We start from the raw sequence: 17,079 nt of genomic DNA on the forward strand, positions 1-17,079 counted from the left end.
AAATGACTGGATGCAAAATCAGCTCTCTTCAAGTTTGGCTAGTACAGTTCCAGGAATTATGCTAGGAAACCATTTAATAAATTTGAAATCATGCTGACTTGAGCATTATGATATGTATGATATTTTTACCCTCAATATTCTTAAGGTTAGTGGATAGGCAACTCATTTCTGACATGTATAACTAAAATACAATTTCTTGATTGTTATCAATGGTTTCCCATTTATGAAAAGTAGAAGATTAAAAAACGAACACATTTTAAAAACTTAGCAGGATTTTTAATTTCAGGACCTTAGCGTTGCACTCAACAAACACTTTATTTAACCATCTCAAACTTTTAAGACACCATTAACACACAGCCATAAGTAGAACCCTTTTCCAAAGAACCCAATCTTGATTCAACTATTTTAAATTGCTCTATTTTCAAGTGTCCTCTTCCAGTTCCCAGGCGAGAAATCTCATTCTGGTCCTACAGCGGACAAAGCCACAACTGTTTGACAGGAAATGGCTTTAGGCAGTCGTTATCAAAGGTGGCTGAACAGAGCTGAACGCAGCACTCAAACAGAGACATCAAAATGGACGAGCAGCTTCCATTTACTGAGTCGCTGAAAGAGTCTGATGGGCCCAATGACCCTTGCAGTGGTCTCTTACAGCTCCATCTAAGGCTGTTTGCAGAATGAAGAAAAATTTAATTTCTGTAGTGGGGGCACCAAAAAAATGACATCCTTCACCCTTAAGGGCAGTTAGTTATTAACATCATACCCAATGGATTAACATCATTATTGAAATCAAAACAGCCTCTGGAACGTTTCAGCAGCAATTCCATTTCTCGGCTAAATTGCAAAAACAATTGCGCAGCCTTGGAGTGCATCGAGTATTATCCAAAAACATGCTAAAAAGGTTTTTCTTGTATTTGCATGCCATGACAGATCAGATGTCAATAAACTACTTTAAACAGTGCATATGCAAATTTATGCAAGAATAAAAAGGCAGAAAGGTCTTAATTGTGCAAGTTAACTAATAATGAAGGCAAACCAAGCAGAGAATACATCTTTTTTTTACCTTAAAATTTTAACTAAGAATATTTTGTATTTTCAAAAGCATTTAAAAAACTTAAGAATCTGAATTCCTGAGAAGAATGTTACCTAAAAAATGTTTTTTAAATAAATAATTTTTCACATTACCATTAAAATAACCATTTAAAAAAATTGCTTAATTCTCACGAAGCCACTCGCAACGAAACTACTTATTGTAAATAATGTCTTAAAGTTAGGACTACTTTTTAAATCAATGATTAAAAAATACATGGATCATTTACAAAAAATTACAATGCAAGTGCTGAACTCTCATGAAGTTATTTGTGAAAATAATGAAAATAATCATTGTAAATAACCCAAAGTTTTTTTAAAGTTGTTTAGCAAGTTTTGACATTAACAGTCATACAATCAGATCAAAACTGGTCAATAAAAAAAAACAAAAAATGCATTCTTACAAACCTCTTTTCAAACTGCTTCCTCAAGAAGATTTTCATGAATCTGACCATTGAACATGAGCATGAAATATCTCAGATTAGTGTTCAATAATACCAGCTTGTCAAATGAAAAAAGGTTCTCAAATGCTGTAAACTTCTGCAAAAAGCACAAAATCTGATTCAGTCCTTTGCTTCCAACTAGGGTCAAGCTTACTGAATGGTGGGACATATCCAGTCTCAACGCTGCACTTTCATGCTATTGAACAGTTGACCTCAATCTAAAGCTGAAAACAGGCCCGGGCTCCTCACGGACCAACTGGATGCCAAAGAACAGTGCGGAGCGATGAAGGGGGCAGCTGGAGAACAGATGAAACAAACGTGGGCCAGAGCCTGTAGCTCGCCACAGGCGGTCTGGCATGATTTCCCTGTGGCCCGGAGCATTTCACTGAACCCAAACAGCAAAGCAAGAGGTCCTTTACTGAGGGCAATACACATCGCTTCATTCCAGTGCCCATTTGCCTGCAAAGGATGTGTAGCACACATATGGCTATGCTCTGATGTACAGCGCTCATAAGCATCCATCAGCAGGCCGTCTAATTGAGTAATCTGGAGCTAATCAGGGGCAGGAATTAGAGGAGATTACATACTAGTCTAACACTGGTTTCAGAACAATGGTCAGTAATCTGTGCTAATTCCCAAAACTAATCAGGGGCCGGGGCTCTAAAGATTAGATTTTAGTAAGGGGCCTGCATCTGTCTGTCATCAACAAGAGACAGAGCTTAAACAAGCAGAAGAAACATATTCAGAGCCACAGAATTAAACAAGGTAAAGATAGTAATGGCAGGGCTCAACAATAAGGATAAATAAAAAACACGGCGATAAATCTCCATGTACCATAGATACAGCTATTAAAGCATATTAAACATGTAAAATAGATGTAAACAGAAATGAGAAACTTAACTACAAATATTCTGATATTTAAACAATTATCTTTAATAATCTTTCTAAAAGCAAAAACATTTTGGGTGGGGGAAAGTGAAAGTGTAAAAAATAAATAAGCAGATTTTTTATTCTAAATTATTTACAAACATCCTGAAAGAAACATTCTGCACAAGCATCAGATACAATTCTAGTTAAAGAAAATATATGTCCAAAGGGCTATTTAGTACTTTTGCAGCAATTAGATTTTATTAATATATTTTTTTTATTTTTTATTGAGATAACATTAATTCTGATACACTTACAAGAAGATTCATATGTGAAAAGTGTGACAATCTACAGGCCTCATCTCGGCTAAACCAGTGACAGCTTTTATCGTTTTCCTAAGCACCTGCTCTCATGATCTGAGGATCAGCATAAGAAAGTGTTTAAAGACTACAACAGGTTTAAAGGTTTAGGCTAGTGGACTACTTTCACTTCCAATTCTCTTCGATGGCATACAAATCTGTTCTTTCTGGAAATGTTTGAAGGGAATCTCCAGACAATCCAATTCCACTGCGAACAGAAATTTCCTGAACTGTTACAGTGGACATAAAGCTCAAAGAGAAGCATTCATGAGAGTAGGGCTGGGTGATATATCGAATATTAGCGATAATATCGGAATAATTTTGACGACGATGTACAATTTGAATATATCGGGAATATCGAATATTTCAAATTCAAGCATACTTTCCCAAAAGAACGCGCCGAATGTCCAAAAAAGGAACCTGTAACTGCTGACTGCTCTACGCCCCTCTACTACGAGAGCTGTAATGATAGCGGTTGCCAGATAACAAGAGTTTAAATCTCCGAATCAGAGCTCCACTGTTACAAGGATACATTTTCTGCCCGGTGTTTGCTTATTTTAAGCAATCTGGCAACCATGCGCACGTGCTCACTCCTCATTGCGGAAGAGCCGCTGACGATAATCTGAAAACACTAACAAGCTGGAATTGAGCGATCTAATGAAAGCGTCGTTCAGCCGGTCTGTGTTCTGTCGTGAGATCTCAACTGTATTGTTTGCGTTTGTGATCGCAAAATAAATGCACTTACTCGACCGCTGATGTTTGAATAGAGAAACATAGGCTATGGCCATTTGGAATTACTATTGGGGAATTTCACTGATATGTTTACCAGTTTCCATAATATAGACAGAGAAAATGCAAAAGTCTTTGGTATTCATTTATATATATTTATATATTTTGACAGTTGACAGACTTGTGTTCTTAGCTTAAAAACTTGTTAAAAAATTAAAATAAAATACTTATCCCAGTTGCATAGTTTAAATTGTGAATTGCATGCACTAAAAAGCTGACAGAATGCACTTTCTGTAACTGTTACTTAATTTGCACTGCTTCAGTTACATATAGGCCTACATATGTATTCATTTAATAAAAAGCAGTAAGTGATCTCTTGGTCTAGATTTTTTAACTGCTTAAATTAGCTGTTTAATCTAAATGTTTTTTTTTTGTTTTTTTTTAATGGGCAAAAGAAAATCATGTTTTATTTTTTATTATTTAAATGCATAAAACCATTAGGCCACGACTTGGGGAAGTCGTGGCCTAATGGTTAGAGAGTCGGACTCCCAATCGAAAGGTTGTGGGTTCGAGTCCCGGGCCGGCAGGAATTGTGGGTGGGGGGAGTGCATGTACAGTTCTCTCTCCACCTTCAATACCACGACTTAGGTGCCCTTGAGCAAGGCACTGAACCCCCAACTGCTCCCCGGGCGCCGCAGCATAAATGGCTGCCCACTGCTCCGGGTGTGTGCTCACAGTGTGTGTGTGTGTTCACTGCTCTGTGTGTGTGCATTTCGGATGGGTTAAATGCAGAGCACAAATTCTGAGTATGGGTCACCATACTTGGCTGAATGTCACGTCACTTTCACTTTCGCAAATGCAAACATATCGAGATATATATCGAATATCATAAAAAATTTGACAATATCGAGATATCTTTTTTTTTTGTATATCGCCCAGCCCTACATGAGAGTATAAACATCTGATTACTGAAGACATTTAAGATAACGCAATTAAATAACTTAAAGCTATAACATGTAACAATAATTAATATTAAATGAATAATAATTATTCTCATGTCCCATTATCACAAATACAAATTTGAATAACATGAGCAAATGGCATAATTTAATTTTTTACTTCTTCAATGCAGGCAAAGATGCAACGAACCACAGCTTGTGGTCAGTTCAAGGTTGCATCAGGTCACAGTCTCTCCCAATGCCTCCGTGCAAAGCAGCCAGCATGAGAGAATGTTACAGTAGTTGTACGCTTTGTCACTCTGTATTAGGCCTTCCGCCAAGCATGTAAAGCCTGTAATGTGTCTAATGCAACATGACCGTTCTGCCGTTGCCTATGGCTGTGATTCTGTGTGAACGTGACAACTCCTCACGACCACCCGCTGCATTTCCATTTGTTAGAATACCTGAGGTAAAATAAATCACTTGATAACAATCTCAGAAGCCCCCTAAAGTCCCCGACCAGCTAAAAAAAGCTAACATTTCTCAAAAGGAAGTTGTGTGGGGGATGAAGAAAAGATAAAATGGTGATGAAACAATTCTAAGAGAGATAGAGCAAAGGTATGGAGAAGATCACAGGTGATCTTGAAGCTACATGACAGCAAGAAAAAGAGATAAAGATTAAATATAATTTTATTTGTCTATAAACACCATTATAACGCAACACTTAAAAAGATACAGGCCATTTACTGCCAACAAAATAATTGTGAATGTTCAATATATCGGCCAGACATTAATGGCTCTTTTTGAAACAGGGGCATATAGGGAATATACATAACAGCTGATATCTCTAAAATGCTGAATTGTTGAAAAAAGGATACATTTCAGATCTAACTGCCTCGAGTTATGCCACAAGATGAATCACTATTACTTATTTTAGACTTATTCGCCTGCTTGCACCACGCACACACCTACAAAAACACATTGTATCAAGTAAAAGGGCCTCAGGGTTATAAGAGACAAAGAGCATACAGATCTACCACAGGCATCTCAAATTAACCCATCCCAACAGACTCTCTAGGGTTCACTTATTAGGGCCTCAGCAACAAGTAAAACCCATTGTGAAGCAGTCAGCTCCCTTACAACGTTTTCAACCCACTCATTTTCAAAGCATAGATCACGATTAAAGACTACTGTAGATCCTTCAAAGCAAGAAAAAATTAATAAATATACAGTACAGACCATAGTCATGAAAATAAAGAAAACTCTTTGAATGAGAAGGTGTGTCCAAACTTTTGCTCTGTACTATATATATATATATATATATATATATATTACCTGTCATTGAAAAAAAATACACAAAACATTAGTAGCAGCAAGCCCCATCAAATTAGCTTTTTATTTTAAAAAACAAACATGGAATGGCACACACTAGATGTGTAACGATATTCACCATGGCTCTTCTCAAATCTGAAGATGCATGTAAAATATGGTTTGTTGAAAATAACAACATATGGCCTATTGGCATCCACACATTACAACAGCAATGAACAAAAAACGTGGACAAACAACATGGTATGCCCAATGCACGCTAGTGAAGGTGAGACATAAACGAGCGCAGTCTGAAGATTGGAGTAATGATGCAAAAAAATTCTGCTTTGCATCAAAGAAATAAATTACATCAAAATATATTCAAATAAAAAACAGTTATTTAAAATTGTGATAATATTTCATAATATTACTGTCTTTTCTGTATTTTCTGATCAAATATATGCAGCCTTGCTAATTATAAGAGACTTCTTTCAAAAACTTCTGAATGGTAGTACACTGCTAACAATATTGCCATAAAACAAAAAAGGATCTGCTTCCATCTGCTACATTTGCAAAGGTCAGAACTCGTGTTTAATAATCTGCTTACAAAGAAACAGGAAATGGCACGAAATCAAGGAGAGAGTACAAGTGCTGGCGATTGTTGATGGCCCGCATAAAGGACATTAAGAAAAGCCTTGTCCCCTCAGAGCGAAGAGTGCATTAGTTGGCAGTGAAATCCCACTTTCCCTTGAAGCAAACACTAGAGCTCTAAACAAATCCATTGCTATCCTCTATACTATAGCATCTAGTCTACATTAATACACACAGAGCATGTTGAAGAGGGTGCACGGCTACATGCTGCTTGGTTGGTCGATGCTCAAGTGCATTAGGAATGTAACATAAGCACCTGGGAGGGAGAAGAATTGACGGAGGAGAGTGCATGTGCAAACATCCGTCAGCAGATGCAGTTGCCACATCCCACAAGTCTGATAGGTCAAAAGGGTGAGACATGTGAAGTTAAGGAGATTACACAAACGCGAGCATATCCTACAACAGGCAAAATCCAAATCTCACAGCGTTGTGTGGCCCAGCAGAGAGAGCTGACATATGTTCCACGCTCGACTCGAGCTTGCCAGGAAGCTGAAAACCAATCCAATTAGACCTCCCTGCATCAGAATCCTTCATTATGTATTTTTCTGAAAAGCACACTAGCACAAAAACATCACGTAAGCAGCACTAATAAGTCTGTTGAGACTGAACAGACTACAAATGAGAGGACAGCGGTGGGAATCTTAAACAATTTAACACCAAAAACGCATGAGTTTGAAACAGATTTTGGACTACAGAAGGACTCATTAAAAAAGGCAATGACATGGCAACAAGCGAGCACATTGCAATAGGTAGTTTTGTTTTAGTCTTTTTCAGCTCAGTCTTCACTAACAAATTCGCTTAAACTCTCTCAACCTCTTTAGATTCAGAAACCACACACAAAAAAAATAATAAATCTGAGTATTTTAGTCGAGAATTTGAGTTACAACTGTTTAGGAGTTGTTAATGGGAGTGACAATTCATAGATTATTTTTTATAATGATAAAAAATGGAAATAGTTTTCAGTTGCCAACCCTAAAGAGCAGTCTTTATTATTCCAGTAACACTTTACAATAAGGTTTAATTTGTTATCATTGGTTAACTATATTAGTTAACATGTAATAACATAGAACAATACTTGTACAGCATTAATCTTATTTTAAATCTCAACATTTACATTTTTAATTTCAAATATACAAATACAGTTGCAATCCAAATTATTCAACCCCCTTGACCTGTGAGACATGACCTTGACCTACAAGAGTGGTATTCATCAAGATGTCTCAACATAAAGGCCGTACTTGTCTAGTGTTCTTCTTACACACTGCATTGAAATAGTTTTCCTCCTTTTATCGGGTCATCTTGCAAGTCTTTGGCTGTACATTGCAGGTTATTCTCAGTTGCTCTGATTAAACATTTTATGATATTGTGCTTTTTCTTCAACACCCTCAAAGGTTTTCTGGTAAAACACACTTTAAGGTAAGGAATAAAGCTGAGAGCTGTGTCTCTAGTAATTTCAATGTCTTGGAAATCTTCATATAGCCTTAGACTTTCTAAAGTAATACAATATTTATTCTCTTTAGCTTTTGTGAGATCTCTGTTGACATTTTTGCTACTCAACTTCAACACATGCATGGGCTATCTGTATGTGTAACAGTTCAAGCTAAGTCTGTTTTATTCCCCACCATGCAAATAAGTGATTTAAAAAAAGCAATGTTGAATAATTATCACACAGCAGTATTATAAAAAAATCTTATAACTCAAAAATATTACATTATATATTGACAATATCACTTTTAATATGCCAGTGAACTGTTATAGAGGCAATTTAAATTTTATCCTGGATCTTCAGAAAAGCTTGTATTTGTAAAGTACTGCAATCTCTGAGGGCTTGAGTAATTTTGATTGCAACTGTATATACAATGACCTCTATCTATAATATTGCTTCCTCCAGTGAAAGTTTCATCTGAATCAGGAGAGAAATATGCACAGATTAAGCACCATGCAGAAGAAAAACTTTCCAAAACAGTTCTTAACAAATGTGTCAGTGGATTTTGCCAGGACAACAGGGGATGGACTTTTTCACTGGAGGAAGTATTATTATGGATTATGGATTCATATTTTTGCCAGGATTACTTGTGAATTATTGTGATGCTTTTATTAATGTTTGGAGTCTCTTTCTGATGGCACCCATTCACTGCAGAGGAGCCATTGGTGATGATGCTTTATCTCCAAATCTGTTCTGATGAAGAAACAAACTTATCTACATCTTCTGGGTAAAATTTGATGACAATGATAAAAAAAAATAGCTATGATGTGACTTTAAATATAGAAATTAATATTGAGAAAAGAAATAAAGGAAAAGATGCAACGTTGCAGGTGATTTTGCTTTGGAACCTTCAGAAAACTTGAACTCGATTTTTCTCAGAACTGACTTTGTTGACTCGAATTCAAACGGGTGTAATGATTTGTCCGATTCCAACAAATCATACATCATTTTGAAGGTCTTTTAATGGAGAAATTTGTCAGCACAGGTCACATATTGCAAAGTGCTTGATTTTTCCTGTTGTAAAACTGTTTTTGTTGTTATTTGCATCAAGAAGCACTTTTGTGCATCAATGCAAAATTGAACCACATAAAACGAAACCGTAAACATACGCAGCTATTCTGTCAAAATAACACTCCACATCTGGCATGGGTCTGCGCCGCTGATGGAACACTGACACAGAATTTTTATTTCCTTTCCCAGCAGCCTATTTCCCTTAGCCTCTACTTAATCACAGAGGTGTCTGAACTCTAAAGGTGTCATTACAACAGGAGAGATGGGACAAGAATAGGAAGAGCGGGAAAATGGTGAGAAAGATAGACAGAAACTATGAGAGAGAGGGGGTGACTGATAAAGTGTGAGAAAGGAGACTGCATGAAAGTCTCTAGAAGGAAGAGGATGAGAGCAAGAATACTGAAAAAGAACAGGTTGGCTGATGGCCAACAAGATGCTGATATAGTAATGATGCAAGTAATCAGCTAAAGTGCTCAGCCAATGGCCATATTTTGTTCTAAAAGAGACTATACAATATCATCAAAGTTTCTGTCCTGCCAGTGCTGACATCTGCAGACAGTTGACCATCGATTAAATCTAATAAAAGCACTGAATAGTGGCACTTCAAGTAAGAAATGACTGCTTGAGTCTGTTTCAGTACAGACAATGATCCTTCTATTCACTCTGAAACACAGGCTCAGTCTAAGCAGAGTGATCTATTGTCGACTTGGCAAGTCATTTGTTGATAGAGGTTCAGATCTGTGCCGCCTGTGTATGATCTTCTTTAAACCATAAATCTACTAATTCACCAGTTCACTAAAATTAGTATCATTTAAAATCAGAGACATCTGGAGACTGGAAACGTCAGACCCAAAACAACAAAAAAAGTTACATTAGCCTAAAAAAACCATTACATTTTCAAGAAAGCTCATAAGAATAAAAAGGAAAAAGAGAGGGGAAAAATACTGAGCTTACTGAATAAAAAAATAGCAGAATTTTTTTTATTTACAAATAAATAAAATAATACAATGTCAAAAAATGACAATTAACATTCCTTTGTGGTTTCTTATAAAATGTCATATACATACACACTGCCGTTCAAAATTTTGGGATCAGTAAGACTTTAAAGATGTTTTCTAAAGAAGTGTCTTTTGCTCATCAATGCAGCATTTATTTGATCAAAAATACAGAAAAAAAAAACAGTAATTTTGCTAAATGTTGTTGCAATGTAAAATAACGGTTTATATTAAGGCTTTTCATGTCAGCGAGTTGAAGCGACCCCAATACCAATAACGTGATGTTTAGCCCCTAAAATGCAAATTTTACCAAGGGAATCCCGCCATGTGTATTTTATCGCCCGGAACTAAACGCGATTGGGCTAGTTTTGAGAATTGGGCAGGTTTTGTTTTGAAAACCAGGCAATCTTGATCTGAACGCACATGCTGGAGATATACTACTAATCACAGGAGTGTCTTCACTGATGAGATGCGCATGAAATTTGCATTCGATTTTTTGCACAGCCCTAGTTTATATCTTAATATCCTATAAAATATTATTGATTTCTGTAGTGTAAAGCTGAATTTCCATCAGCCATTATTCCAAAGTGCCCCATGATCTTTAAGAAATCATACTAATATGCTGATTTATTATTAGAATTATCAATGTTGGCAACAGTTGTGCTGCCAAAATATTTAAGTTTCTTTTAGGATTCTTTGATGAATAAAAAGTTAAAAAGAACTGCATTTATTCAAAATAGATATCTAACAATATTTACCATCACTTCTTAATTTAACACAACTTCCTTGCTGAATAAAAGCAAAAAAAAAAAAGTAAAAATAAAAATTTACTGTAGTGTATATTGTTAGAAAGATTTCTATTTTAAATAAATGCTCTTCTTTCTTACTTTTTTTATTCAAAAAAGTATCACAGGTTCCAAAAAAAAAAATTAAGCAGCACAGAAGTTTCCAGAACTGATAATAAATCAGCATATCAGAATGATTTCTGAAGGATCATGTGACACTGAAGACTGGAGTAATGATGCTTAAAATTCAGCTTTGTTTCACAGGGATGAATTAGATTTTAATGTCGAAATTGAAAAACGTTATTTTACGACACAATAATGTTTCACAATAAAAAAAATTCCTTTGCTTCTGACACAAAAAAATGCAGCCTTGATGAGCGTAAGAAACTACTGTAACAAACATTAAAACTTTTGACCAGTAGTGTATGTATATTTATATAGGATAATTATTAATGTTTTGCATAATTTACCACAAAATATCACAAAGTTATAGTAACTGCAGATTTTTTCCTCCTCAGCTCAGGTTTACTCATGTTAATGCTAACAGAATAAACCTTATGAGTACTTTATTGATTCCCATGTAATGGCACATCTTATTAAACCCCATCCAACACTCAAACCCCATTTAGCCAAAGGGTTTTGTTGTGGATAAACGGTTTCATTTACACCCAAGAGCGGCCCAGGAATTCCCTAGCAATTTGTTATTTGTTGTGTTAAATGTAAATTGCCATGTGTATAAAGTACACACTTGGCATTAGCGAGTATGCAGCTTCTCATGGGGAGTATTTCAATGAAAGCCATCCCTCGATGTGTGCATCTCAAATGACATGGAATGGAATAAAGTCTGTCCCTGAAGTGTCTCTAAACAGACCGTATCAATTCCCCAACAAGAGTTTATAGGTGTTTACCCTTCTGCAGTGCTGACTTCAAAAAGTGAAGGACTCTGAAAAACTCAGTTCGACCAAAAATCATGCATGAAAATAATTAAAACAGCAGGAATAGTTTGCCCAAAAATGTACTGAAAATGTATTCACCCTCAGGCTATCCAATACATAGAAGAGTTTGCTACTTAATTGATTTAGAGAAATGTAACATTCCATCACTTGCTAACAAATAGATCCTCTACAGTGAATGGGTGCCGTCAGTATAAGAGTCCAAACAAATAAAGCAAATCAAAACCACAATAATCCTCAAGTGTTCCACACAACTCGAGTCCATCAATTAACGTCTTGTGAAATGAAAACTGCAAGTTTGTAAGAAACAGATCCATCAAGGTGTTTTTAACACCAAACCAGCACTTCTTGTGAAAATAGCCCATGATACATTACATAATTAATAATGTTCCCTCTTATGGAAAAAGTCCATCTCGTGTTGTCCTCTAACATCAAAATCCACCAACATTCATTATCTGTTTAGAACTGCTATCACTTGTAAATGGTGCTTGATCGGTGCATATTTATCTCCTGATTCAGACCAAATGAATTTTTCACTGGAAAAACAATATTAAAAGCAATACTACATCTCTGTAAATTTGTTACAGACAAGAAGCTTTTCATTTCACAAGACATTAATTAATGTATTAGGGTCGTGTAGATTATTGATTATAAAAAGATGTTTTTATCAGCTGTTCTTTTATTCTGACGGCACCCATTCACTGCAGAGCATCCATTGATAAGAAAGTGATGGAATGCTACATTTCTCCAAATCAGTTCCAATGAAGAAACAAACTTATCTATATCTTGGATGGCCATGAATGAATAAATATTCAAATTATTACATTTTTTTGGTGAATATTTTCCAGCACAACAAATACACCATGTAAATTACAACGTCATCACACCATTGTTGAAAAATTAAAGTAAGCTTGTTTATTAGGTAATCTGTTCAACAGAAACACTTTACTTGTGCTTGGCTGTCTTAATTGCATCCGTGTCACTGCTGTTTCCTATTTGGATCTCAAGCACTTTCTCACTCGCAGACAATAAAAAAGTCCTACAGATAAGGCCAAGTTATACTAAACACAAGTGTCACATTTAGTCACCTCTGAAGTGTGTTGTCAGACCTCAGATGGAGGTGCTGAATGACCAATATGTCAAACTATAGAGTCCATTAAGATTTGTATTTGCATTGCCATCTAAACAGTACATTATTCCATGCATTCAGCAGAAAAACTCTGAAAGTGAGACAGAAAATGTGGGAGAAGTGTTCATAAATGCAAGGTGACCTATTCTTGCAGTATATAGCCAGCAGTTTTCAAAGGCATGGTACTTTTGAAGAACAGTATTTACAAACAGGTGATGGTAAGGTTGTAAAAACCAGGAAGTATGGTGAATAAAGAGAACCTAACAAAGAGGCCTGCATCGGCTAAATAAGTTATATGAAAAGCATTCGAGACAAACAACAAAGCTCTGAAAGCTCTCAAATTACCTAAAAGTAAAAAATGAATCATTACAAAAGCAGAACAGTGTGGGAAAAACTACATTTTCAAAACCATTTGCAAGCTCATATAAGGTAAATACCTGGGATGCGCTTCATTAATATCTCTCCAGAATAGCTGTCTGGATTAAACAAACAAAGATATTACAGGCTTCTGCCAATAATAAAAGTAAAACCAAAACAGATCTAGAATGAATTTATGAAAATCCAAGCAAAGATTGAGAAAGAGAAACTATAGAGTAGATGCTCTGAACATCTACTGTACCACATATTCAGATAAAAATGAACAGAAAAAGGTTTGAGGTTTACAAAAATGGTAATAAGACTCAATCACTCAATCACAGACCAGTTCAGATCAGTTTAAAATAAATGCAATGTGGGTTTGGACACTAAATCCACACCTCATTCTTGATCACAGTAATCAGAAAGCCTCTCAAAGACAACAGCAAGTTTTCTGACTCTACATAACTCACATTATGTCACCCTTAGGTTATCGTAATGACTGTCAAGAGCCTAGGGACTGATCTTCCTTAAGGCCTGGGGCATTGTTTATTACACAACATTTTTAACTACGCTTTACAACCTGTAAAAAAAAACACGTGCAAGATTATCATCACATAATATTCTGATGGAAACAATAAGTGCTTTCATGACATACATAACCCAAAGGGTTCATAAAATCCAAAAAAGCAGACCTGTATTTCCTCATAAGCTTCGTCAACGGTAGTGACTTGGTGCTGTTCATGTAAGGCAGGCTCATCACAGAAGAAGCACACCAAGCTCTTGTCACTTAAGCAGAAGAGTTTGACCTTTTCATGGTCCTTGCATGGGTACGAGTTCCTCTGGGCATTCAGGATGGCATCCAGAGGGAAAGCGGCATACCTTTCCACGATGTTGGAAAGCTTCAGGCTCGGGGACAGAAGGGGATCCGTGAAGGTCCTCCTACACTCCGGACAGTCTCGCGTCCCGTGGTGCTCCTGTCTGCTCCAGTGCTCAGTGATGCACTTACGGCAAAAGTAGTGCTCGCAGCCGAAACTGACTGGGTCTTGATAAATGCTCAGACAAATTGAACACAAGAGCTCATCCTTCAGACAGCAAGCCATTTGAATCTATGGAGGGTCAGTCATGCACTGTGCAGGTAACAGGACGTCCGAACTCTGAGTTCCTAAATCAGCTGGGCTCTTCGAGGCTTGAAAATGTTCCTTTACTGACTCCTGAAAAACAGCATACAAAGAGCAAATAAGTAAGACATTAAAAAGACAGTTCTGCAATAAGCATACTTTGATATGTTTGATACTAGACTCTCGGATAAGCAGGCATAAAGGATTTATACATGAACTTCACCCTACATTATCATGAATTGATCAGCAAATGCAGATAAATCTGATTGAAGGAGATTAAAATTATGATACTCCTTAATTAAAGGAGACTCGTCTGAAAATCTGATTATTTACTGAACTCATGCTGCAGGATTCAATTGGATCTTATCAAGCCTTTAATTTTCATATAAGAATCTGAAAGGACATTCCGTGCCTACTAAAAAACATTCATTTCTAAATTAATTTTATACACACTGTCACTTAGTCAAAGGAATCCTGTATGGAAACTCAAACTTGCAGACAGACAGACGGAAAAGTAGAAAGAAAGGGCTTAATAAAAAAAAATTGTATTAATTATTATATATATATATATATATATTTTTTATTATTCCTATTATTACGTGTTTATTTTTCCATTAAATTTAATTGGTTTAATTTATTTTACTGTAGATGTCCACAATCTTGTCAAATGCATTTTTAAAAAAAATAATGCATTTAACGTTATATAAATGAAAATTATTCAAAATTATATTCCATCGCTACCCGCTAATCGAAGGCATTCATTTATAAAACAGATTAATTTATACAGACTCCCAGCTTCTGTACTCAATGGCAATCGCACAAAAGTTATGAACATTACTACTTTGTTTAAAAAAAACAGCTTTTATACCATTTTTCTTCGCTCTGTGCACGATTTTCTTTTTATTGTTTATCAAAGCCGGCTGCTAAATAATTAGCCAGCTAGCAGGATGTGTAAACAGATATTCCATCTATTCAATCCTCTCAAAAACTGACATTATCACTTTATTCGCTTACCCTGAACGGTCCTGACGCGTTGTACACTGGAAACACCCGACTGTCACATAATTGATAGAGCAGCTCGTTGTTTTAATTAAAATTGTTTATCACGTCAGACTCTTAAAAGGAGAAGCGACCGATCGCACGCGCAGCTCCTCACAATCCTGCCGCGCTACACTCGATCCACAGGCGCACAGCAACGGAGCGAACCAACTCCACAGAGGGTGGGGGGGCACACAAAAACAAATTGCAAACTAATAAAGCTCTCTCTGGACTTTTACTTTTGCTTTAAGTAAATTAATTACAGTACTTGTCTTTTTTTTGTTTTTACCATCTGGGCTGGATTCGCGAAGGATATAAGACATTTTAACCCGAGTGAATGTTGAATTCATCCCGCTGCTGTAATGGTACAGCCCGAGCTTCCTCATCAAGGGCAGAAATGAGCATTTGATAATATCAGAGTGATTGCTCGCACTCTGCTGGCGTGTGTTTGTAGGTCGATACGAAATGTGTTCTTACAGCTCAGCATTCTTTAAAATTAAAGAAAACATCTAAAAAATAATTATGACATTTCAAGTATTTAATTTAACATAAGTGTAAGATGAACTAAAAATGATCAAAAAGAATAATGTTAGGCCTATATATTTAAATTTAGTTTATGGTTTTCTTAATCTGCAATGCAAATTGTCAGCTTTAGTTCAGGCATATAGATTTAGATAGATAGATAGATAGATAGATAGATAGATAGATAGATAGATAGATAGATAGATAGATAGACAGACAGACAGACAGACAGACAGACAGACAGACAGACAGACAGACAGACAGACAGACAGACAGACAGATAGATAGATAGATAGATAGATAGATAGATAGATAGATAGATAGATAGATAGATAGATAGATAGATAGATAGATAAATCGTCCTCCCCTTTAGTCTAGGGGTTACACACACTTGCATTAGGAGCTGCACTTCTTTGCATGTCTTTTTGCCTTTTGCTTCACAGCACTTGAATGATTTGTTCATTACACAAACATTCAGAAGGCGAGACCCGCTTTGAAATGGCAACATTAATTGGTTTATTTGCAGGCGAGTGACAATTTAACTATATTCAACTAATCATTACTAACTATATAACTATACATATAAAATATTTAATAGTTCAAATATTTCTGTTTAATTTATTTATTTTTATAATTAATTAAAGTTTAAATATTTATTTAAAATCAAAATAACAATTAACTATTAAATGAATATATATATATATATATATATATATATATATATATATATATATATATATATATATATATATATAAATAACAATATACTAACATAAATATTTACTTAGATATTGCATAAGGGAAAAATACAATTAGAAGACAATTAAAGCAAATTCATGTACAGGATATATCATATTTATAGTGCTTTTAACTTGTGCTTTTTTTAGTCTAGATGGAATGAGTTTTATTAGTGTTATGGAAATTAGATTTTAATGACAATTATCACTGTGAATAATTATAATTACAAGCAAATTAAAAAGTAAAACATTCAGACACATAATAGTGATGAGATTTCAAAATACAAAAAAAAAACAAAAAAAACAACAACAACAACAAAAAAACTACTAGCTACTAACTACTTTATTTTTTTCATTAAATGTATTAGTTTGTTTGCTTTTCTGGGGGGTGGAATGTCAACTTGTTTTTCTAACTTGACATTTTCTTTTTTATTTGTAGGCGATACATAAGAAGGCCACAGGATTGAGTGTTGCTCAAAACTATCTGGTGCATCACTGGTCAAGTGCCTGACTGAATTACTGTCCTTATTATTGTGAAAGTGCTTTCTCAACATGCTTTGCTCATGC

The 17,079-nt window shown here is 35.5% G+C and overlaps 1 protein-coding gene across 2 annotated transcripts in view; it reads right to left on the bottom strand.

Moving 5' to 3' along the window:
• The window catches only part of LOC132119684 (E3 ubiquitin-protein ligase TRIM62-like), a 45,115-nt gene extending 29,713 nt beyond the window's left edge, over positions 1–15,402 (bottom strand). Inside the window, exons 1-2 of one of the 2 annotated variants that reach the window (XM_059529861.1) lie at positions 15,230–15,402; positions 13,790–14,308 (exon numbers count right to left, since the gene is read on the bottom strand). In XM_059529861.1, coding sequence (XP_059385844.1) covers positions 13,790–14,197 — 408 coding nt within the window. In that variant the 5' untranslated portion in view covers positions 14,198–14,308; positions 15,230–15,402. The remainder of the gene's footprint in view (positions 1–13,789; positions 14,309–15,229) is intronic. The other variant, XM_059529862.1, reaches the window with a different exon arrangement.
• Between the last annotated feature and the right edge of the window lie 1,677 nt (positions 15,403–17,079).

This window comes from Carassius carassius, chromosome 38, assembly GCF_963082965.1.
Source record: "Carassius carassius chromosome 38, fCarCar2.1, whole genome shotgun sequence".
Lineage (NCBI taxonomy): Eukaryota > Metazoa > Chordata > Actinopteri > Cypriniformes > Cyprinidae > Carassius > Carassius carassius.